The 23,934-nt window shown below is 38.0% G+C and overlaps 1 protein-coding gene across 1 annotated transcript in view; it reads right to left on the reverse strand.

Moving 5' to 3' along the window:
- The window catches only part of LOC107752043 (protocadherin Fat 1-like), a 39,314-nt gene extending 17,971 nt beyond the window's left edge, over positions 1–21,343 (reverse strand). The window contains 16 exon segments of the mRNA XM_016567894.1: positions 1,435–1,668; positions 2,993–3,146; positions 3,309–3,505; positions 4,665–8,723; positions 9,912–10,081; positions 10,083–10,120; positions 10,220–10,495; positions 11,919–12,058; positions 12,295–12,360; positions 13,720–13,930; positions 14,567–14,628; positions 15,635–15,949; positions 16,641–16,958; positions 18,084–19,076; positions 19,166–20,531; positions 20,576–21,343. Coding sequence (XP_016423380.1) covers positions 1,435–1,668; positions 2,993–3,146; positions 3,309–3,505; positions 4,665–8,723; positions 9,912–10,081; positions 10,083–10,120; positions 10,220–10,495; positions 11,919–12,058; positions 12,295–12,360; positions 13,720–13,930; positions 14,567–14,628; positions 15,635–15,949; positions 16,641–16,958; positions 18,084–19,076; positions 19,166–20,531; positions 20,576–21,343 — 9,367 coding nt within the window.
- Positions 21,344–23,934: the final 2,591 nt, after the last annotated feature.

Genomic DNA, 23,934 nt, shown 5'->3' on the forward strand with positions numbered 1-23,934 from the left:
AGCCTAAAATAAAGACACATAGTTGAGAAGAGTAAACAAGTTGAAAAATTGGACTTAAATTGAGTAGAAGTGGGCATAAGCATATCATTATATCATTAAATCATGAGTGGGTTGAAATGATAACACTCTAATGCCCAGTTCAGACTACACGGTTTAGCCCGATTTTGCCACGATTTGCTTGACGTAGGGTGTCGTGGGGATTCGTAAACGACAATGGGCGTCGGGATGCAAGATTCCATCGTTTCAGCACGTGTAGTGTGTCATAGTGGACGACAACCGATTCCGCATCTACGCGATGAATGGTCGGGAAGCAACGTATAGTCTGACATGTTTCTTGTCCACGACATGACAAGATTTTAGGAGTCAAAATCGTGTAATCTGACACAGTGACTATCGTGACCGACAAAAATATCATGTAGTCTGAACCCGGCATAAGGAGAGTGTCTGGACTTGCAATGAAACCCAAGGGATGCAAAAATGAGCCTATTCCTCTAGTCTGTTTCATATTATAGTGGAGCAGGATGGCATAAATATGATCTGATTGCTTCTTGTTGGGTTAATTTGCAGTTTATATGCTCATTAGTGCAATGAGAGCAGACCTTGTTGTTAGTGTCGCCCGGTCGTCCAGCCTAATTGGCTCTAAATAATTAGCGCCTATAACAATCCTACGATGACAGCTGAGTGAATTGGAATTAATCACTTCACAATCTCCCCTCCAATCAGCAAATGCTCATGAACACATCTTGTTGATGGTAATTTCTGAAAGTACCACTAATTACAAGACATCCATCCGGGTAGTTGTTAACTTTAGTCATTAGTACCCACAATAGTGTTTGCAAGACAGACAGGCCTTCAAGTGACCAAGCTTTGAAGAGTAATGATGCGGCAGAGAATGGAAAGTATGCATGTAACTTCATCTGAACAAAGGAGATGGGCATCTCGCCATTTAGTGTTGAGACTGAAGCCCAGATGGACAAAAATAATTCAATAATAATTTGAAGTCAAACGCAACAGTCACTTTAGATGTCAGAAAAGGAAAAAGTGATCTGAACTTTAATTCAGAGGCAGAAAGTTCAAATTATCTGCAGAAAATTACAGTGCATACCACTGCGAGAAAGTAATTGTTACCTTTGTAGGGAGAAAAGACAATTATGCATGAGGAGCAAAGATTATATTCAGCTGTCCCATTGTCAGGGAACGCTGCACGCTGAGTGAAGATGAGAGTGATGAAATGACACACAGAGAAAAAGATGGCATTGACTAAAAACTACTGATGCAACAACAGCTTAAATCAAGATACACACTGCTGGAAACAACTACTGTACATCTAACTACAGTCTAACAAATTGTTCTTCATGATTGTATGAGGGAATTTAAACAAACATTGTTAGGAAACAACAGAAATGGTTGATAATGTTGTAAAGTTGTTCATACCAGTATCTGCATCGAAAGCCTCTAGCCGTGCCACGTACGTCCCAGGTTGTGTATTCTGAAAAATACTAACATGATGTTTTTCAGATGTGAATTTGGGGGCATTGTCATTAACGTCATCGACTGTTATGAGCACAGAAGCTTGGCAGAAACGATCGCCTCCGTCCACTGCACGCACAGTTAGATTGTACATATCTGTCATCTCTCTGTCCAGGGTTACCAGTGTTCTCACTGCACCTAGAAGAAAGATATGAATATTTATGCTACCGTTCAAAGGTTTAGGAGTCAGTACTTTTTTTTTTAAGAAATTAATAAAGAAAGAAATTTATTCAGCAAGCATGCATTAAAGGGATAGTTCACCCCAAAATAAAAATTACCCCATGATTTACTCACCCTCAAGCCATCCTATATCCTGACTCTTCTAAGCTTTATAATGGCAGGGAATGGTGGTCAAGATTTTGAAGCAAAATAAAGTGCATACATCCATCATAAAAAGTACTCCGGGGGGTTAATAAAGGCCTTCTGAAGTGAATCAATGCGTTTGTGTTAACCCCCCGAAGCCATGTGGAGTACTTTTTATAATGGATGGATGGATGCACTTTATTTTGCTTCAAAATCTTGACAGCCATTCACTGCCATTATAAAGCTTGGAAGAGCCAGGACATTATTTAATATAACTCCGATTGTATTCGTCTGAAAGAAGAACGTCATATACACCTAGGATGGCTTGAGGCTGAGTAAATCACGGAGTAATTTTCATTTTTTGGTGAACTATCCCTTTAAATTGATCAAAAGAGACAGTAAAGACATACTGTTACTAAAGATTTCTATTTATCTTTCTATTTCTATTTCTATCTGTTTTCAACATTGATAATAAGAAATGTTTCTTAAGCATCAGCATATTAAAATGATTACTGAAGGATCAAGTGAAACTGAAGACTGGAGTAATGATGCTGAAAATGTAGCTTAGCCATCACAGGAAAAAAAAAATTACAATAGATTACATATATTATAATAGAAATAATATATTTGTATTTTTTCCCCCAATATATCACCGTTTCTACTTATTTTTGATCAAATAAATGCAGCCTGAGAGATTGTAAGAGACTTCTTTCAAAAACATAAAAAATCTTACCAACCCCAAACTTTTGAACAGTTTTGTTTTTATTTAAATACATTAATAGGTACTCTTTAAACATGTCGGCAAGAGAAAGGATGGGAACATTCTTTTGAGTGATTCCTTCTCATCCTTACATTTACAGTCTTACAGTTTTTCCTTGCCACATTCATGTTTGGCTTGTTCACTTGGGGTTTTAAGGGGTTTCTATGTAAAGTGGCTTTGGAACAATAGGTACTATGAAAATTGCTATTCACATTAAACACTGAATGCATTAAAGTCGATACCAATCAGGACCGATAAACACAAGGTTGTGGGCTTGAGCCAGGCAAGGAGTGATCAATGAGCTACTGCCATTATGACCTTGAATCAGACACTTAACCTCTTGCTTTACATAAAAATGCAGGCTTGAATGACTATATATTTCCCATTTGCTTATTTTACCTGTTTTGGCATCAATTGTGAATGATTCAGCTCCACTGCCACTCAGCTGGTACGTGATTTCTGCATTTGACTGGATATCTGCATCGATGGCTGAGACTTGAAGAATTTGTCTTCCAACAAGTGCATCTTCAGGAACAGTTTGAGTATACACATCCTGAGAACAAAAGTGGATTTCAATTTAAACTGACACTGCAGAAGTCACTTTGTAAAAACAAAATTCTCTGTAAAAAAAAATTTGTCTAAAATGTATTAATTAAAAGTTCTCTGCACAGTTCAGAATAAAGAGCTCAGGGTATAATTAATATATACATCATGCCTTCTCACAAACGGGACTGTTGTCATTTGCATCAAGGACAGTGATCTCTATGGTAGCCTTTGTCTCAAAGGTTCCATCGATGGCTGTGATGTTTAAAAGATAGAATTCTCTCTCCTCCCTGTCCAGGGTTTTTTTGACAGCGACCACCCAAACACCATCTGTGTGCTTCACATCAAACAGGCCCTGCGGGTCTCCACCTGAATACATTAAACAAGGAAAAATTAACTTTGGTCTAATCAGAAGTATTTAATAAGGAGATTAGCAGTCAAATCATCATGCGTTAGCATCATTCTACACAGCTTGGAGATTCATTGTATTTCTAGCTGTAAACAAGATACTAATCAGGTGATGTAATGAAACTGAGGACAATAACAAGATGCTCTGAATATCTCTAATCAGCTTCAGTATAATACAAAACACTCATATAAATATCATAGATTATTCATAACATCCAGCAATTGAGTTTGTCGTTAGGTCTGTAATTTCTTTGCTAACTATCCAAAGGTTAATAAACGCCTCACAAAATGATCATGTTGAAATGCCAATACCAGTTTCTATACCAGGGATATTTCACCTAAAAATAAAAATTTGGTCTGTTTCTCAAAGTTATTGTATGGCTTTAGACAAATGGTTTTCAAAGTGGTTCCAGGGTCCGCAAGGGGGTTTTAGGGGGTCAAGAAGGAAAATAGAAAATAAAAATATTTTACACCATGTATTTTTAGGGTTGTCAAAGTTAAAGGGATTGTTCACCCAAAAATGAAAATGCTGTTCATGATGCATAATATTTAACACAATATAAACAGATCTTAAATGAAAAAACACTAGTAGAATAATAGTGTAAAAACTGTATGGTTTGATTTCTGGGCAGTCTGAAGAGTCTGGACATTCTTCTTTTTGTGTTACAGCAACAAAAATATCACTATGGAAGCCTGTTTCCACCACTGAATTAAAAATCAAAAAGGTAATTGCGAGTTTTTATCTCACAATTCAGACTTTTTTTCTTGCAATTATGAGTTTACATCTCATGATACAAACTCTCAATTCTGACTTTTTTTTCCCTCAGAATTGTGTGTTATAAAGTCTTAATTCTGAGAAAAAAGTTTATTGACTTTATAACTCAATTGCGAGTTTATATCACGCAGTTCTGAGAAAACAAGTCAGAGTTGCGAGATGTAATTGCGAGAAAAAAAGTCAGAATTTTGAGATAAAGTCACAATTGCCTTTTTATTTATTCAGTGGCAGAAACGGGCTTCTATATAACCCAGAGCATGAGGATGGGTAAATGATGACATTTATGGTGATCTCTTTTAATCTTATGAAGCTCACTGGTTTCACTTAGTAGCATGGACAGTGTACCTGTGATAAAGCAGCTGCACCTCCTGTTGACCTCCTCACTGTCAGAATCAGTAGAGCTGAGAATAGTAACAACTGTTCCTGTTGTAGATTCATCTTCTCTCACAGTGCCTTTAAAAACTGCTTCAGTAAATAACGGAGGGTTGTCATTTGTGTCCACAACTGTCACTTCTACAACAGTAGTGCCTGTCATCTGTAGCCCTTGGGCTCGGTCTGTGGCCAGCACCGTGATTCGATATCGGTCTGTCTTTTCTCTGTCTATCTCTTTGAGGGTGGTTATCCAGCCCGTGACACTGTCCAATGTAAACATCTGCAGAATGTCAGGGCACTCCTGGATTTCATGCAGAGTATAAGTGACCTGACCATTCAGCCAGGAATCCAGATCAGTTGCCTTTACCTGCACTACAGAAGTCCCTTTCGGTAGGTTTTCAACAATATATGACTGGTAGGGGTAGGACTCAAATTGTGGGCTGTTATCATTGACATCCTTGAGATGGATACTCACATCTATAGTTGAGACCATTTCTATGCTATCTTCAGCATCTTGGACCTGGACTGCAAGCTGATACCTTTTAATAGTTTCATAGTCCAGTCTTTTTGTGAGTGTAAGCTTTCCAGTACTGCTGTCAATAGCAAAGACATCATCTTTGTTACTCTCGGGGGTGTTCCCTCCAACAAGGCTGTAGATCACAGGCCGCTCATTCTCGGTTTGGAAGATATCCATCTCAGTTCCGACAGCCAGGTCTTCTGAAAGCTCCAGCCACAGTGACGGCTCCGCAAACTTTGGGATTGATGTTTCAGAGGGAACTATTCTAATTGAAACTGGAATAACAGATTGCCTTGGTGGGCTTCCAGAATCTTTAGCCTTCACAAATAAGGAATAGAGGCCCTTTTCCAGTCCAATTAGACTTTCCTTTGTGACAATTGCACCACTAAGTGGATGAATTTCGAAGTGCCCTATATCAGAATCAATAGTGTAAATGATATCAGCATTACTTCCCTCATCTTCATCTACTGCAGATATTTTGATCACTGTCGTACCACTGGAAGCATCTCCCGGCACAGTAACTTTATATTCTGAAAGCCTGAATTTGGGTGAATTGTCATTCAGGTCAGAGATAATTATAATAACAGTACAAAAGCCTAATCGACCACCGCCATCTTTAGCCATTAAACTGATGCTAATTGTTCTTTCGTCTGGATTTTCTCTGTCAAAACACTCTACTGTGTGAATCCGGCCATCATCGTCGATGGTAAATTTATCCCTGGCAATATCATTTACAATGAAGAATGTCAACTGTCCATATATCCCTGGGTCTTTGTCAGTGGCTTCAACTTGTCCAATCAATGTACCAACTGGAGAGTTCTCAGCGAGCTCAATAACATACTCATCCTGGGTAAATGATGGGCTGTGGCTGTTCTCGCCCATCATATAGATGTTTGCCTCAGCAGTACTTCTAAATACACCATCAGTTACTGACAAAATTAAGCTGTAGAAGTGCTCAAGTGACTGTTGGTTGATGTTGGCAATCACAATTTCTCCACTTGACGCATCAGTGGCAAAGACATTGTTGTCATTTCCAGACAAAATAGCATACTCAAGCTGACTGGTTCCACGGCTGTCAGCATCATATGCTTTAACACAGGTCACAAGCTGCCCTGGAGAAGAAATCTTACTTATGGTGGCATTATAAAGCTGGTGTGAAAAAACAGGCGGGTTGTCATTAAGATCTGTTACATATATGATCACTTGGACCTCAGCAGACAGCTGAAACACTCCACGGTCAACTGCTTTTACAGTAAGTTCATGCTGTGATTGGGTCTCGTGGTCCAATAGCCCTGCAGTCCAAATGACTCCACTCTCAACATCTATTCTGAAGTAATCTGAAGTGGCTCCATCTTTTTCATACAACTGATAAAACAATATTGCATTGCTTCCTGTGTCAGAGTCCATGGCTACCACTTGTAGCACAGAGGTTCCAGTTACAACAGATTCAGAGAAGCTAATGTTATACACTGCCGCTTCAAATTTGGGTGCATTGTCATTGACGTCTTCCAATATGATATCTACGAAAACATCAGAGTTGGCCCCGGTTAGAGAGTCTGTTGCCTGGATGCATAACCGATATGCAGGATGAGCCTCATAATCCAATGGCTGGATGACTTCAATGAGTCCAGAATTGAAATGAATGTAGAACTGATTGAATGGGTTTCCCCCACAGATGCTGTAGACCGTACGAGGTCCTGCAGATTGATTGGCCACTACTTGGAATACAGAAGTACGCACTTGCACATTCTCAGGGATTTCAATCTTGTAAAAAGGTCTTTCAAACACTGGTGTAGCTTTGTTTACCACTGAAATAACAACCTCTGCTTTTGAAAACAGCGGTGGTTCGCCTCCGTCTTGTGCGGCGATGTTAATGACGAATTTGCCAACGCTTTTGAGCTCAAGAGGTCTCTTAAGAGAGATTTCTCCAGAAGGGCTTACCTGAAAATATTTATCATGACCTTTCAAATAGTATGTAACCTCTGCGTTTCTGCCTATATCTTTGTCCACGGTGGTCACCTTCCTGAAAACTGAACCCACGTTTTTTTCGATCGGAACAATGACGTTATAGGGCTGATCTACAAAGACGGGGGCATTATCATTCACATCTTCAACATGAACTCTCACAAGCACATGGGCGGTACCGTTTAACCTTGGCTCTTTTATAACCTCCACAAACATTTCAAATAAATCCTGCTCTTCACGATCAAATGGGATGCCTGTGGAGAAGAGCACTCCAGATGTGCGTCCTATTTCAAATTTGCTGTTAGGATTGAGAATAGAATAAAACAAAGGCTCATTGACTCTATATCCAACTACAGAGAGGATTGCCAAGGTTTTCTTCTCCACTGAGTTTTCCTGCACATAGGCGGTGAAAATTTCATGAGTAAACTTCAAATTGTGACCTTTATTTTCTTTAACACTGACTTTAACAGTTGCAGTGCCAGTAAAGCTTCCATCAGAGACTTGGACTGTCAGTCTGTACCTGCTCCGCAACTGTGTAGCATTTTGCACAAAAATATCACCTGAAGTTGAATCAAGCAGGAATTTGTTTCCTATGTTGCCATCTACAAGTTCAAAGTGCAGTTTGGTGTCTGGCAATGAGTCCTCATCTGTAGCCTTTACTGTTGTCACTTTAACCCCTTTGTAGGTTGGAAGGAGGAGTGTTGTCTCATATGAATCCTGAGTGAATTTTGGAGCACAATCATTGACGTTAATGACGTATATAGTCACATTGGCCGTGTTTTGAGCAAACAAACGTGGCGCTCCAGTGTCATGGACCTGAACTTGGAAGTTAAACACCTTTCTCTGCTCATAATCCAAGTTGCTGAGAGTTTGAATAGCTCCGGTCCCAGAATCAATAGAAACATAGTTATGAGCAAATGGCTGCACAATCTCATAAACAAGCCTGCCGTTTGAGTCTTGATCAGCATCTGTTGCACGAACAGCAAGTGGAACATTCTGAGAGGTCAGAACTACACTTATGACCATGGCTGACTCACTGATGAAGCCAGTAAATTCAGGTTGAGTGAAAACAGGAGCATTGTCATTTTCATCTTTTAGATGAATGTTGACTGTGACGCTGCTTGACCTGTCAGCCATGTCTGACCCTTGCACAATCAGTTTATATGACGAAAGGCTTTCAAAGTCCAGTTTTTTCCGTGTGATGACAGCACCAGAGTTTGGATTGATGTCAAACGCACTGTTCACATTTCCCTCTTTGATCTGATAGTTGATGGTTGATTGACTGAAGGCTGAGACTAAAGTTACAAAACTCCCAACAGCGACAGATTCACTGACTTCAGCTGATATTGAATTGAAGGGGAACTTTGGCTTGGTATTATCCAAGCTATTGACCGTGACCTTGATAGTTGTAACCACACTGAGAGGAGGCTCTCCTTTATCTGATGCTTTAATTACCAATTCATATTGGTCTTTGTATTCACGATCAAGTTCTCTTGCAACTGTTACAATGCCTAAAGACTGATCAATGTTGAAGGAATTTCCATGATTTCCTATACCATCACAGAGAGAGAAAAGACACATTAAGAAATAGAGAGAGAACAATATTATAGTTACGTTGAACATCCCACTGACAATTGATACAGCAATTCTGTCTGTATAATATACAACCTTTATTATTTGTGGTTTTATGTATATTAGTACATATTGTATTTAAGATCTCTAGAAATTAATAATAATAATAATTTTCCATCAATAATTCCAGTGACTTGACAGTGTTAAAGGGTTAGTTCACCCAAAAATGAAAATTGGTTTGTGTTTTACTCACCCTCGAAGCATCCTAGGTGTATATGACTTTCTTCTTTCAGACGAATCCAGTCGGAGTTATATTAAAAATTGTCCTGGCTATTCCAAGCTCTATCATTGCAGTCAGCGGGTGTTGCAGTTGAACAGTCCACAAGTCGTCAAATAAAGCGCGCTCATCCACAATAAAACGTGCTTCACACGGCTCCGGCGGGTGAATAAAGGCCTCCTGTAGCGAATCCATGTGTTTTTGTAAGAAAAATATCCATATTTCAAACGTAATAAACACTTTTCTATCACTTCCGCCATCTGTCATACGCGGAAGCCATGCCGGCAGATGACGCAGCTGCGTGATAAGTGACGAACGCAGAGAGACAACAAAACAAAACACCGTTCACGAATTAGAAGCACAAACCGAAGATTTGCAAAGAAAAATGTCAGAGGATTTCGATATAAACCAAGCCTTTGCTAAAGGAAACTTTGCTTCTTTTGCTCCTATAAACAAACTTGCGAGACTAGCATATCTCAGAGGCGCGCACGCTGCGCATACGTCATACGCCTTCCGCCGGAATGCCTTTCGCGTATGACAGGCACCGGAAGTGAGAGAAAAGTGTTTATTATGTTTGAAATATGTATATTTTTCTTACCAAAACGTATGGATTCACTACAGGAGGCCTTTATTCACCCCTCGGAGCCGTGTGAAGCATGTTTTATTATGAATGCGCGCGCTTTATTTGACGACTTGTGGAATGTTCAACTGCAACACGCGCTGACTGCAATGATAGAGCTTGGAATAGCCAGGACAATTTTTAATATAACTCCGACTGGATTCGACTGAAAGAAGAAAGTCATACACCTAGGATGCTTCGAGGGTGAGTAAAACACAAGCCGATTTTAATTTTTGGGTGAACTAACCCTTTAATAGAGCTGTACTGTACCTGAATCTATACTGTAGAGAATTTCAGCATTTAGGCCTTTGTCTTTGTCCAGAGCAGTGACCTGTAATACAGATGAACCAATCGCAGCTGTCTCAAACACACGGGCAGTGTACTGAGAGCTTGTGAACCATGGTGCATTGTCATTACTGTCCTCCACGTTGATGATCACTCACAACATTACTCTTCACAGGCACATCTTGATCCCTAACCTGGAATAATATTACACACTGTAACAACCAGCTGGTAATTTATTATGCTTTTTTTTAATACCTATTGTAGAGGACAAAAAAGATTACATGTGGCCTTACCATTACTGTGAGGATATGTCTGTGCATGGTTTCATGGTCCAGTTTTTCAGCGGTGTACAGAAAGCCTGTTCCAGGATCAAGACGAAACTTCTTCAGGCTAAACAGGTCCGTGCTGCTCAACAGTGTGTAGGATAATTTGTTCTTCTCATCTTTATCTGTTGCATTTATTTCCAGTATCTTCATACCAGGCTGAGTTTCCTCTGGAATACTTATCTCAAACCAGTTTGAGCCAAACTGGGGGTGATGTTCATTTGTGTCAATAACATGAATTATGACCTGTTTAACAAAGCACACAATCCACACAGTTAAATATGCCATATGTGCATTTAACCCTATAAAGCCCTGCTGTATTATATTTAATTCACACATTTCTAAGGTATTTAAACTATACACAATTTACTAAATGCCTTCTGTTGTCTGATTGATACTTTTTTACAAAGAAAAAAGACCTTTTAGCATAATTATAAAAACGTCCCCCTTCAGGTCTTTTTGCGGTGAAATCTCAACTGACTTGATCTCAATGACTTTTATATTGTTGGTGATGTCAATATATCAGCACTTAGTGGACTAAAAAAAATCATGTATCAATAATCAAGTAAACCTGAGTTGCTTAAGAAAAATAATGTGAATAATGTAGAGTACCAAATGTGATACATCAGGCTTTAGATAGATTTTTCTGACATTCAGGTTTTATAGGGTTAAAAAATTATATATAATATTACATTACATTACATTGCATGGCAGTGAGATCAGTTGAGAAACAAATGGGGGAAAATCAGCTGATTTTAAGGAAGTACCTCCATCAAAACCATTGCATATGTCCAAAATCCACACTTTAAGTTCATCATAAATACACTCATGTTTTTTGGAGAATGTATGTTTACTCAAGCAACAAGAACATAAGGGCACCCAGTATGTATTATTTGACCTGAGACAAAAATGTATGAAAAACTGGGGTCTGAGGGCTGAAACGGATCTCTCTTTTAAAACATTACTCCCTCTCACACCATTCTTTGCCTTTGGGTCTGTTCACACTGATGGATGCGTCTCACACTGTGACCTGATAAGGCTGGCTGGCTTGGCTGATACATGCAGGTATCGCCCAAGGAGAGGTATGTTCACACCATGACAAAAGGACAAAGGCAACCTGTACAGAAAGACAGCCAGAGAGCCTGACTCCAGCCAAGTCTAGAATTGCAATATGCAGGTGCCAGGGCACATTCCAGCTAGTTGAGATATCATGTTTTAGACATGAAATTGAATATGTTCATTTGAGATTAAACCTGATCTTTCGATTTGAAATGTCACTTGTAGCAAGACAAAGGAATGAAATGGATACAACTAAAATCTGTAATTCTTTCTTTTTTTGGACTTTTTTTTAGACACGTGATCAAAAGGTTAAGATATCAAGCATTTAGGAAAAAGCAAAATGATATGTTTTCTTTCTGACAAATTTAAACCTGTGGCATGTAATCTTGTTCTTTTTAAATTGTTTTTGCAATTTGAGCAGTGACGGAATGTATAGGTAATACTAAGCAAGAAAACAATTATCCTGTCACAATGCAGATGCACGCGTATGCAATCTTTGTCAAAGGCAAAGATGTGCATACATTTTCTTATCCTCCATCCATTATTCAACCGCTCCAATTTTATAAATGCATGGGCAATTTCTTGGTAAGTGCCATTAAAGACCAAACACCTGAGTGCTGATAGATCTTGTTCCATCTGTTGCTTCAACAGTGAGGTTGTAATTTGACTGCCGTTCAGCATCTAGAGCTCCAGCGATGATTAATGTGCCACTCGCCCTCTCCACGTCAAAGCGGCTGTCAGCATTTCCACCTGTTAGTACAAACACAGACAGCAGTCACATTTTAACGCTGTTCACTAACAGGTGTAATTTATGCATAATATATCATTTGCATTAGCTATTAAAGTAGCAAACATTCAAAGAAAGTAAATAATGTGCAAGATCTCTTCCACAGAATACAGATTCAGAACTCTTTCTGGGAGAACTGATAGGAAACAATGCAAGAACTGTAAGAAAAACAAGAAGCGATATTTCTATCAGCAGATACCTGCTGTACAGTTCAGGTCACAAGCCATCTGTAGGATGTGAAAAACCTCTTTAACATGTGTGACTCCTTGTGAAGCATTAGTAGAGAAACAGGAAAAGAAAAGCAGAGGAGGCAGACAAGAAGGCGGCAGAGGGAGAAAAAAAAAAACATTTAGTTAGTTGAAAGCTGATTAGGGCAAAATCAAGGTTGGGTTATTGAAGATCAAATAAACATTGAACTATAAAGAGCTGAAGCATCAAGAATGACTACAGATGACTAAACACTGTATTTATTGCTTTCCTTTAAAGGAGTAATTCACCCACAAAAATGTATTTGCAGCAGCAGAGGGAGAAAAAAAAAAAACCATTTAGTTAGTTGAAAGCTGATTAGGGCAAAATCAAGGTTGGGTTATTGAAGATCAAATAAACATTGAACTATAAAGAGCTGAAGCATCAAGAATGACTACAGATGACTAAACACTGTATTTATTGCTTTCCTTTAAAGGAGTAATTCACCCACAAAAATGTATTTCCATTTCACCCTCATGTCGTTCCAATCCTGATGATGTTCTTGCTTCCAAACATAAAAGGAGAAATGTACTAATGATTTTTTTCCCCATGCAATTATAGTGAATGAGAACTGGGGCTTTAAAACTTCAAAAAGCACCATAAAAGTGGTACATGATTTGTGTGCTGTCTTCTGAACCCATTCTAAAACACTTTGTGAGAATTATACTGAAGTTTAAATAAAGTAAAAAAAATAATAAATAAAATAAATTTACTCACCCTCATGTCATTCCAAGCCTGTATGAGATATTTTGAGGAACACTGGAAACCAAACAACACTGGAACTTATTGACTATCATAGTATGATAAACAAAAAAATTTGACGTTATATAAAACGTTCTTTTGTTAGATGAAAGAAACTCATGCATGTTTGAAACAATATGAGGACAGAGTTTTCATATTTATGTGATCTAGTCATGATAGAAGTAATATGAAATGATTTGTCATATCTTTCCAGTGAATCATCATTAAATATGTTCATGATTCAGTATTGGAGTTTAACTCACTGACTTTTTATAGCATTTAACAGATCACTGGAGTGGAAGATTATCAGTGAACAACAACTTAAATTTTAGTCTGTTCTTCACTTAAAGCTACTGTATGACTTCAGTAGGTTTAAAATGTAGTGCATGAGTCATATGGACACTTTTGAAAACATTATGCTTTTATGTCCTTTTTGACGCTTGAAAACTCCAGTCGCTATTCATAGTGATTGCCTGAAATAGAGAAGACCACCATACTCCTAAAAAATTCTCCTGTTGTGCTTCACTGAAGAAAGAGAGACATATGAGTTTGGAATCACATGAGGGTGTGTAGATGACAGAATATTCATTTTGGGAAATTTTCTTTTAAGGCGGATTGAAGAGCTTTAGATCTTTACCTTTGATTGTAAACCATACAGGGGAGTTAAGTGGCTGAGCGCTGATAACTCCCACCATATGGGCTACTGGATCATTCTCCATCACAGAGAATGAGAGTGGAATCTCCTCAAACGCCAGCGGTTGTTTAGCCAGCTTAGGCTTTGGAATCCACTCAATGTGCAACCGACAGATGGACGACTTTGAAGGCTTCCCATTGTCTGATGCTTTAATCTGCAAGAAAGCAGTGTGAGTGTTTTCTCTTGTTTCTTGACATAGAGGACTAGACATGTCAAGAACCTATTTTTAAGGGAATATACTGTTTTTTCCTTGTAAAAACTAATGTTAATGGTTGTTTTATTCCACAATATTTAAATTACAATGTTATTTAATCTAATTATGAAAATTGACAAAATATTCTATAATTTTAGATAAATAAGTTAGGTCAAAAGTAATCAAAACGTAGTTTGATTATATGACCAAAAATGTGTAATATAATGGATTATGTTACAAACTACAATTTTTGTCATGTAGTTTACCATTTGTAAGTAATCAACCCAGCACTGCATACATTGTGTCATTTTAAACCTGTATGGTGCCATTTTTTTTCAGTGAAACACTAAATTAGAATGTCTCAAAAGAACATTTCATTCACAAATCAGACAAGTGCACAAGTGCATAGACTACTTTTCAGTGCTTTTTGTATCCTTTTTGGTGCTTGACACATGTGGTCACTATGAGCTATTTTTGTATGGAAAAAAGAAGCAAGATCATTCTCCTTTTATGCTCTGTGAAAAACAGAAAGCCATATGAACTTGTCCAAGTACAAAGTCATCAGTTACAGGATGTCATCAGGACAGGATCACTTACTTCAAGAAGATGCTCCGCTTGCTTTTCTCTGTCCAGTTTCCGCGATGTTGTTGTCACCAACCCTGTGCATGACAAATGGCATAGTTCAGTGTGTTTCTGCCTCTGACTGAAAGAACTTTCTATCAGTAATAAAAGATTCAAGTTGTTCCCTTGACACAGGGTCTGTCCCTAACAAAAAAGAAACATTCAGGCATGACAGATGAATCTATCCTAAATTTTGTATTCTCCTCAGAGAGATATATTGAATTTCTTCAAGTTTTTTTTGCCAAAAAACACACACACACACACACACACAAATAGAGTCATAGTTTAGAGTGTACTGTGCTTGCTGTTCCTTGAAACGCTATCTGAACGGTCACAATTCTTTCCCTGAAAAACATTCAGTTCTGAATGTACCAACTAAGTTCAGTTTGTTCAATTGACTTTTTTTCAGGGAAATCCTTTGAAAAACTTTTTACTTGCACTGTTGAGACTTTAAGCTGAGCTGACTGAGTGTGGCAAGTAATTTGGAGGAGCAGAAATCAATTAACGCGTCAAATTAATTAGCTGCATTCATTACTTGTGCTGCTCAGTGATCCGCCCGCCGCGCTGTTCTCAAGCCCGCCCGCATCAACAGTATGGTAGGGGCGTAACATTTCCGTCACTCGCTTGAGGTATTCGGCCAATCACAACGCACTGGATAGCTGGCCAATCAGAGCACACCTCGCTTTTCAGATCGATGAGCTTTGTAAAAATCGACGCGTTTCAGAAAGGCGGGGCATAGAGGAGAAACAATAATGTACAGTATGTGGAAAATAATGTGTTTTTGAACCTTAAACCGCATAAACACATTACATTACACCAAATACACAAAATAATGTTCTTTTTAGCAACATCATATGACCCCTTTAAGAAAGCTTTATCTCTATTTGTGTATATATACTCAAACACAGGGTTCTAAAATGTTTTAAATAGTCTTTACTACTTTACTATTACTTTAGGATCTCATCATAATAATGAAAATTTAAATTCCTTTTTTACATTTTTAAAACACAAAGAGGCTCATTTTGATGAGAGGTATCAACTTACCTGTCTGGGCGTTAATGGCAAAAAATCCCTGTGGATTTCCACTAGTTATTTTATATGAGAGATCATCCCTTGATTTTGAGTCCATGTCAAATGCTGTAATCTGGATGACAGAGACGTCTTTGGGAGAGTTCTCAGATACAGAAGAATAGTACACAGGCTCTGATGTCAGTGGAGCATTATCATTGACATCTTGAACCTCGATGTAGACCTCCACAAATGAGGAAAGTGGCACAATTCCTTGATCGGTAGCATAGATTGTGAGCCAGTAATGATTAGTAGTCTCACGATCGAGGATCTCTTGTGCCCTTATTATGCCTGTGACAAAGAAAAGAAGGAACATGTTGCACTACATGTTAGGCGCTTGAAAAATAAAAAGCACTTTGAATATTTAGACTGAGAAAGCACCAACAGTGGTGCCATAAAACCTTGTCACATGGTACTGAGAGTTTTGCATTGTAAACTCTGAAGTCTAGATAAGGATGAAGCAGAAATGAGCCATACAAAGTAGGAATGACTGACACAATGCTAATAATATTCTTTTGAAATGAAAACTGTAATCAACATAAAAGCAAAAAATTTATCTATTATCTAGCAGGGAATTGAGAATTCATGACGCAGACATTTGCATAAAAGATTAAATGTGTAAAGGGCAGACATTGTACATAAAATACTGAGAGAATAAGAGGGTAAAGGGAGATGAGGCAGCTCTTTTTGTTCGTCTGTCTCTCAGCAGTGTCTGCTTTCACGCTGTGGGCTTTGTTCTAAAGGTAGCTGTGTGGCTTCTACAACTCCAGTAAAAAACTTGATAAGCACTTTCCTTAGTGTGAAAGTCTCCAGCATATCGTTTTGTTTTCCCCTCTTTTTCATTTTGTCTCTCTCACATGTCTTTATATAGCACTGTGGTATAAATACAATCAGTGTTGTTTGCCTATTATTATGACGTGTAATATTTTGTTTGGTGAAATGTTTTGCTTGAAAATTATTATATTTAAAATATTAATGACACTCGTTTTTTTTTTTGTAATGGCAAAAAATCCCTGTGGATTTCCACTAGTTATTTTATATGAGAGATCATCCCTTGATTTTGAGTCCATGTCAAATGCTGTAATCTGGATGACAGAGACGTCTTTGGGAGAGTTCTCAGATACAGAAGAATAGTACACAGGCTCTGATGTCAGTGGAGCATTATCATTAACATCTTTAACCTCGATGTAGACCTCCACAAATGAGGAAAGTGGCACAATTCCTTGATCGGTAGCATAGATTGTGAGCCAGTAATGATTAGTAGTCTCACGATCGAGGATCTCTTGTGCCCTTATTATGCCTGTGACAAAGAAAAGAAGGAACATGTTGCACTACATGTTAGGCGCTTGAAAAATAAAAAGCACTTTGAATATTTAGACTGAGAAAGCACCAACAGTGGTGCCATAAAACCTTGTCACATGGTACTGAGAGTTTTGCATTGTAAACTCTGAAGTCTAGATAAGGATGAAGCAGAAATGAGCCATACAAAGTAGGAATGACTGACACAATGCTAATAATATTCTTTTGAAATGAAAACTGTAATCAACATAAAAGCAAAAAATTTATCTATTATCTAGCAGGGAATTGAGCATTCATAACGCAGACATTTGCATAAAAGATTAAATGTGTAAAGGGCAGACATTGTACATAAAATACTGAGAGAATAAGAGGGTAAAGGGAGATGAGGCAGCTCTTTTTGTTCGTCTGTCTCTCAGCAGTGTCTGCTTTCACGCTGTGGGCTTTGTTCTAAAGGTAGCTGTGTGGCTTCTACAACTCCAGTAAAAAACTTGATAAGCACTTTCCTTAGTGTGAAAGTCTCCAGCATATCGCTTTGTTTTCCCCTTTTTCATTTTGTCTCTCTCACATGTCTTTAGATAGCACTGTGGTATAAACACAATCAGTGTTGTTTGCCTATTATTATGAAGTGTAATATTTTGTTTGGTGAAATGTTTTGCTTGAAAATTGATATATTTAAAATATTAATGACACTCGTTTTTTTGTTTTGTTATTGTAATGCGAAGATGTTCAAAATCCAAAGGACAATATAAGTGCCTAAATACTTTGTGGGGTAATCTGTCATCAGTTAATATTAATACTGAATAATTATAGAAAAATCACAGTAAGTGTTCACAAGGAATCCACATACCAAAATAAATAAATAAGTAAGACGAAGAATATTGATAATAAGAATAGTAATAATGCACTTTTTATTTATTTATTTTTGTTAGGAAAAAAGAAAGAAAATTAATTAAGCCTTACTTGCTTGTTAATTAAATTGTTTTTTTTTAATGGTTTGTAGATTCTTTAATACTTACTGATGACTTATTTGTTTTGAGTCCTTCCACCCAATGAATCAGGCTTATTTTTCCACAGAACAAGCTATTTATTTGTTTTAAAAAGCAAAAAAGAATACTAATGAACTTACCACTGTTTTCATCAATGGTGAACAGACCAAGGCCTGAACCTCCCCGTATGGAGTAGCGAACTTCTCCATCCCTGCCGCTGTCCTTATCATGAGCTGTAACTTTCATAACAGAGGTGCCAGCTGGGGCGTCTTCACTCACAGCTCCCCATGCCACAAAGAATGGGAAGGACGGGCGGTACAAGTTCTCATTTACATCCACAATTTCCACATGAATGAAACAGGATGAGGATAAAGGGTTTGGTTTGCCTCTGTCTTTGGCCTTTGCTGTCAGATTATATACTTGTCTTGTTTCGAAATCAAGAGTCTGAGAGACGTACATAGCTCCAGTCATTTTATCTACTTGAAAGCTTCCATCTTCCACTTCTATTAGACTGTATCTCACCTGTCCGGACAGGCCAAGGTCAGGATCGTGAGTTTGAAGCCAGAGCACCAAGGTGCCCACTGGAATGTCTTCTCTCACTCTGATATTGTAGTGTTCAGGTATAAATGTAGGAGCATTGTCATTCACATCCTCCAAATGAATGTGTAACAACACTGTTGATACCATTTTAGGCTCATCAACTGCTGCATCAAAAGCAGCCACCTTCAAAACAAACGACGGATTGGCTTCTCTGTCTAGTGGACCCATAACAGTTACAATCCCTGTTTCTTCATGTATGCCAAATTTGTCTGTTTTGGTAAGAAACGAGTATCTAACAACTCCATTGACCCCTAAATCTTTATCTTTTGCTTCAAGCTGAAAAATGTCTGTTGCCATAGCAGTGTCTTCACTTACATCCACTGAAAACTCACGCTGAAGGAACTCTGGACTGTTGTCATTGACGTCTAAAATGTTAACATTTAACATGTGAGATGAGGATTTCTGCGGTAAGCCAAGGTCAAAAACAGTGATGTTGAGAGTGTAGTGGTCTGTTGTTTCTCGATCAAGTGGCTCGAAAACTTTAAGCCACCCTGTGTCAGATTCTATCGTGAAACAACCATCTAAATCTCCACCTGAGATCACAAAAAGCAATTTCCCATTGAAGCCACTTTAAGCCACCCTGTGTCAGATTCTATCGTGAAACAACTATCTAAATCTCCACCTGAGATCACAAAAAGCAATTTCCCATTGAAGCCAGAGTCTGAATCGGCAGCTCTGAGGAGTGCTATGCTTGTCCCTACAGGAAGGTCCTCTTTAACTTCTATTACAGTTGGAGTGGACTCTATAACCCGTGGAGTGTGGCGGTTAACAGAATGGATGTCTGCCAATTCATCTTCTGCTTCTTTCTGACTGTGTCGTTTAGAGCCAAAAAGCAGCAGCCCGGCTAAAGTTCTCAGAATGCCAGTCTCTGCACATTTGGAGCGGACATGTTTAAAAGCACTAACAACTGTTAGATTTAGGAACATAGGAGTACTTGATATTTCTCCATCGCTGGCAGTTATTTGCAGCCGGTGGGAAGACTGTTTCGCCGCATCACCATCCCTCAGCGACTTTTTAAGTGTCAGCACCCCAGAGCTGGAATCCAATTCAAAAAGATTCATGTTATTACCGGTGTCAATTCTGTACTGCACTATGCCAAGATCATCAGTGTCAATGGCAGACACCACTATTATTTGTTCACCGACCTCTAGAGATCTTGGCACAGTAACATCACAATCGATATTCTCAAAGTGTGGCTTATTATCGTTCAGGTTAGTGAGAGCGATTGAAACAACAGTCTCTGCCTCACGGCGGAAAGGGGAGCCCCAGTCCGAGGCTCGAATCCTTAGGGAGAATTTGCTCGGCATCGTCTCGTAATCTATATCCTCTGCGGTGCTTATGACACCAGTGAAATAATCCACTACAAAAGGCTGTTTGTTCACATTGACAATACTGTAGGTGACATAGCCATTTTCGCCATCGTCTTTGTCGGTAGCACTGACTGTCAAGACACTGGTCCCTATGGGCACGTGTTCAGCAATACTGGCTTCATAATTAGACTTTTGAAACACTGGGGCATAGTTGTTCACATCGCTTATACCAACCACCACCTTGGCTACTGCTCGTCTGTCACTCGTAACAACATCAAATTCATATTGACTGACACTTTCTGCATTTATAGGTGCCGTGGTGGTGATAAGACCCGTGTTTGGATTAATGACAAATGGATTCTCATGTTGTTGCATCTTAAATTGTAACAAGTATTTAATCTTTGAATGTTTCTGTACAGTTTTGACCATAACGACAGGAGAGTGAGGTGGCGCAAACTCACTGAGTGTAACTCTATAGATGCTCTTCTCAAATGTAGGAGATTCTGTGTATTCGTTGGGCGATCTCACTCTCACAACTATCGCTGAGGAAAACTTTGGAGGATTTCCCTTATCTTTGGCCTGCAGTGTAAGATTGTACCCAAAACTATAACCCTCCCATTCAACTTCCTTGATGGCCCTGATTTTGTATTCTTTGCTTCCAGGGTTTGTTCTGAAGGCCTTGAAGTGGGATCCTTGGTTGCGTTCCATGGAGTTAAGGGGACAGCTGTGATGACAGGTGCATGTTCATTGGCCTGCAGCACGTGCACCTTTAGCTTTGCCGTGCTACTGCTGCTGCTACTCCCATAGAGCTTCAGACCTCTGTCCACAGCCAACACATCAATCTCATAAAGAGCCACCTCAGAGTAATCCAGCTTGCCTGTCAGAGTTATAACCCCGCTAGTAGGATGAATGGAGAACATGGTAGTCCACTCTTTGAAGCTGAAATAGTACTCTCCATTGGTGCCTGTGTCAGCGTCTGTGGCAAAAACTCTGCCTATGCTTGTTCTGATGGCTGAGTTTTCGGGTATAAAAAAACTATATGTAGTCGGTGAGAAAAGAGGTCTGAGATCATTGGTGTCCAGAACTTGTACTTTAACTTGTGTTTGTGTTTCAGCACCAGTATGTCTTTCAATAGCATTTACAGTCAGTAGATAGTGGTCTTTTACTTCCCTATTAAGAGTGGCAGAATTCCCTCCTTTGCTTCTTATTCGCAGGAAACAGAAATTACCCAAAACATACTTCTCAGCTTTGAATAAATTATCATGGTCCCCGGATTCTATTATGTACCAAATGTCCCAAGACTGGTTCGTCATAAAAATACCCATTTTTATGGGGCATTCAACAAAGGTTTTCGCTGCTGAATTTTCACATATCATCACATTGTAAAGTGGATGAGTAAACTGAAAAGACAATGCATCTTCCATTTGCTGGGCACCTAAGCAAGTCCACATAAACAGCACTAGAAGACAGCTAGTCCAGGATTTACCCATTGTGACACAGGTGATTACAGAGCCAACTGAAAAAAGAACAGAGCGACAGGTGGAAGAAAATACTGTAAATATGACAATAAAAAATTATCACAATAATGCAACCTTAATTCAATGTAATCCTCATGTAAAATTAATTAACTATATAAAGCCTATTGTATCATATTTGATATCTGAATTTGTACTTTTTTAAAAATAATTTTTAAGCAAATAAAAGGCCTTTAAGTATAATTCTAAAAATGTCAACCCTCAGGTCGTGATATGTGTGTCTTTTTGCTGTGAAATCTTTACTGATTTTATATGATGTAAACATTAGAAGAACTTTTATATTGTTAATAATATTTCAAGATGAACACTTACTGGACTGAAGCAACTTGGATTTTCCTGATTATCAATATATAATTTCTTTAAAAATCATGTTAAAATGTAAGTATCGAATATGATACATCAGGCTTTTGAGTAACATTTATTTGTACATCCCTTAATCATTATTGTACTGCATTGCATATATGTTTTGCCCCCACAATAAAAACTACATAGCTTTGATCATAAGGCTAAGCATTTAATTACCATCTTACAAAGACAAATTATTGGGAGATATAATATGACAACTGATATTTATATGCATTTTATGAAATTAGTCTACTATACTGTTATAATGATCTCACTGATTTCATTAAAAAACATTACTTATTAAGACATTACACGACACCGAGCCACCTCAGAGTAATCCAGCTTGCCTGTCAGAGTTATAACCCCGCTAGTAGGATGAATGGAGAACATGTCAGTCCACTCTTTGAAGCTGAAATAGTACTCTCCATTGGTGCCTGTGTCAGCGTCTGTGGCAAAAACTCTGCCTACGCTTGTTCTGATGGCTGAGTTTTCGGGTACAAAAAAACTATATGTAGTCGGTGAAAAAAGAGGTCGGAGATCATTTGTGTCCAGAACTTGCACTTTAACTTGTGTTTGTGTTTCAGCGCCAGTATGTCTTTCAATAGCATTTACAGTGAGTAGATAGTGGGCTTTTACTTCCCTATTAAGAGTGGCAGAATTCCCTCCTTTGCTTCTTATTCGCAGGAAACAGAAATTACCCAAAACATACTTCTCAGCTTTGAATAAATTATCATGGTCCCCGGATTCTATTATGTACCAAATGTCCCAAGACTGGTTCGTCATAAAAATACCCATTTTTATGGGGCATTCAACAAAGGTTTTCGCTGCTGAATTTTCATATATCATCACATGGTAAAGTGGATGAGTAAACTGAAAAGACAATGCATCTTCCATTTGCTGGGCACCTAAGCAAGTCCACATAAACAGCACTAGAAGACAGCTAGTCCAGGATTTACCCATTGTGACACAGGTGATTACAGAGCCAACTGAAAAAAGAACAGAGCGACAGGTGGAAGAAAATACTGTAAATATGACAATAAAAAATTATCACAATAATGCAACCTTAATTCAATGTAATCCTCATGTAAAATTAATTAACTATATAAAGCCTATTGTATCATATTTGATATCTGAATTTGTACTTTTTTAAAAATAATTTTTAAGCAAATAAAAGGCCTTTAAGTATAATTCTAAAAATGTCAACCCTCAGGTCGTGATATGTGTGTCTTTTTGCTGTGAAATCTTTACTGATTTTATATGATGTAAACATTAGAAGAACTTTTATATTGTTAATAATATTTCAAGATGAACACTTACTGGACTGAAGCAACTTGGATTTTCCTGATTATCAATATATAATTTCTTTAAAAATCATGTTAAAATGTAAGTATCGAATATGATACATCAGGCTTTTGAGTAACATTTATTTGTACATCCCTTAATCATTATTGTACTGCATTGCATATATGTTTTGCCCCCACAATAAAAACTACATAGCTTTGATCATAAGGCTAAGCATTTAATTACCATCTTACAAAGACAAATTATTGGGAGATATAAAGTGACAACTGATATTTATATGCATTTTATGAAATTAGTCTACTATACTGTTATAATGATCTCACTGATTTCATTAAAAAACATTACTTATTCAGACATTACACGTTTTCATATTTCTTTTTTCATCAGAATTGTATCTATATCATCTATATCTTGTATTATACTATGAGCCATAAAAGTCTGATGTATCAAATATGATACTCAACATATAGCTGCAAACTTATATAGGCTATTTTAACTGTTCCATATTGGAAAAAAGAAAAATATATTTTTCTGATTATTATTTCGGGGCTACTTACTTAATACTTTATTTCTGATTGGTCAGTCGCTGCATTAAGAAACATGTCTGAAATTGCATACTTTCAGAGTAGCCTATGTACTGATTTCGACGAAGACCTTACTTTTCAACTCGTGGTAAGTTAACTACGAGGATTTTGGTGGTAACACTTGAGCTGCCAGGAAACAGGTCTGCCATTTGTATTTTCCAGCTTCTCCTCAGTTTATATGGAACGATATTCTGGACAATTTTCAAATAGAATAGCAAATTGTATTTTCAATTGCGTTTTCCATATGTGGACGCATAAATTGTGACATAATCCAAATGCAATTGCAAATCCTGCATTACCGTTTGCATTTTCGCT

This window comes from Sinocyclocheilus rhinocerous, unplaced genomic scaffold (assembly GCF_001515625.1).
Source record: "Sinocyclocheilus rhinocerous isolate Xijiao unplaced genomic scaffold, SAMN03320098_v1.1 scaffold662, whole genome shotgun sequence".
In the NCBI taxonomy this organism is placed as follows: domain Eukaryota; kingdom Metazoa; phylum Chordata; class Actinopteri; order Cypriniformes; family Cyprinidae; genus Sinocyclocheilus; species Sinocyclocheilus rhinocerous.